This window comes from Chaetura pelagica, unplaced genomic scaffold (assembly GCF_000747805.2).
Source record: "Chaetura pelagica isolate M959 unplaced genomic scaffold, ChaPel_1.0 scaffold656, whole genome shotgun sequence".
Classification (NCBI taxonomy): Eukaryota; Metazoa; Chordata; class Aves; order Apodiformes; family Apodidae; genus Chaetura; species Chaetura pelagica.
Window position 1 is genome coordinate 215,938 of NW_009953577.1, and position 767 is coordinate 216,704.

The window sequence follows — 767 nt, forward strand, 5'->3', positions numbered from 1 at the left end:
AGGCACTTCCTAAACACTACAAGATCTATGAAGAGTTCATTCTTTGAAATGGGTCTTTTCTATTTTGAACTCGTGGGAGAAGTCTACTCAGAAATTCAAATGGGAACAGCTTGCTAACATTCAGAGAAGGAGAGGTCATTGACCAGACAGGGAATTCAGAGAAACATCTCCCAAAAGTCAAGCTGACATCTTTTGCTCATCTAGCAAATCTTCAAAGTAAGTGTGCGGTCAATAATCTAGCTGAGAATACCCTGGGAAAACTTTGGTTAAGGAAAAAAAAACCCAAATGAGCAAACTTAACAGAAACAGTTATGGCAGCTGAGAAACTTACTTCTATCAATTTAAGAATATTGGAAACATAAGTCTTCTAGGTAATCTCAAGCCCAGCTTTAGGTATTTCCCAACAACAAGGTATGAATCATATACAAATAACTATCATAACAAGTAGTTAATTGTGTATTATAGTTTTACTTTCCTATTCTACAGCTTTGAGAAATCTATCCTGAGTTAACACATGTACGTTAATATGTTAAAAGAAATATGTAACTCAGAAGACAGACTAGAACTGCTTTTTGAGTGTAAGCCATTCCCACTGTTATGAGGGCAAAAATAGCTGAGCTCAAATTAAGTCCTAGAAAGAAACTTGAAGAGCCATTGTTGGGTTTCATACCTGGTAGAGAAGGGATGCTGCCCAATGAGGTCTCCGTTCTGAAGATGGTAATCACCAAAGAAATCCGGGCTCACCGCTCCATCCGGGGCTATTAGGC

At 38.2% G+C, this 767-nt stretch overlaps 1 protein-coding gene across 1 annotated transcript in view; it reads right to left on the minus strand.

Annotated features, from left to right (window-relative positions):
- The window catches only part of KIFAP3 (kinesin-associated protein 3), a 63,249-nt gene that overhangs the window by 17,762 nt on the left and 44,720 nt on the right, over positions 1-767 (minus strand). The window contains exon 19 of the mRNA XM_009999705.1: positions 671-758. Coding sequence (XP_009998007.1) covers positions 671-758 — 88 coding nt within the window. The remainder of the gene's footprint in view (positions 1-670; positions 759-767) is intronic.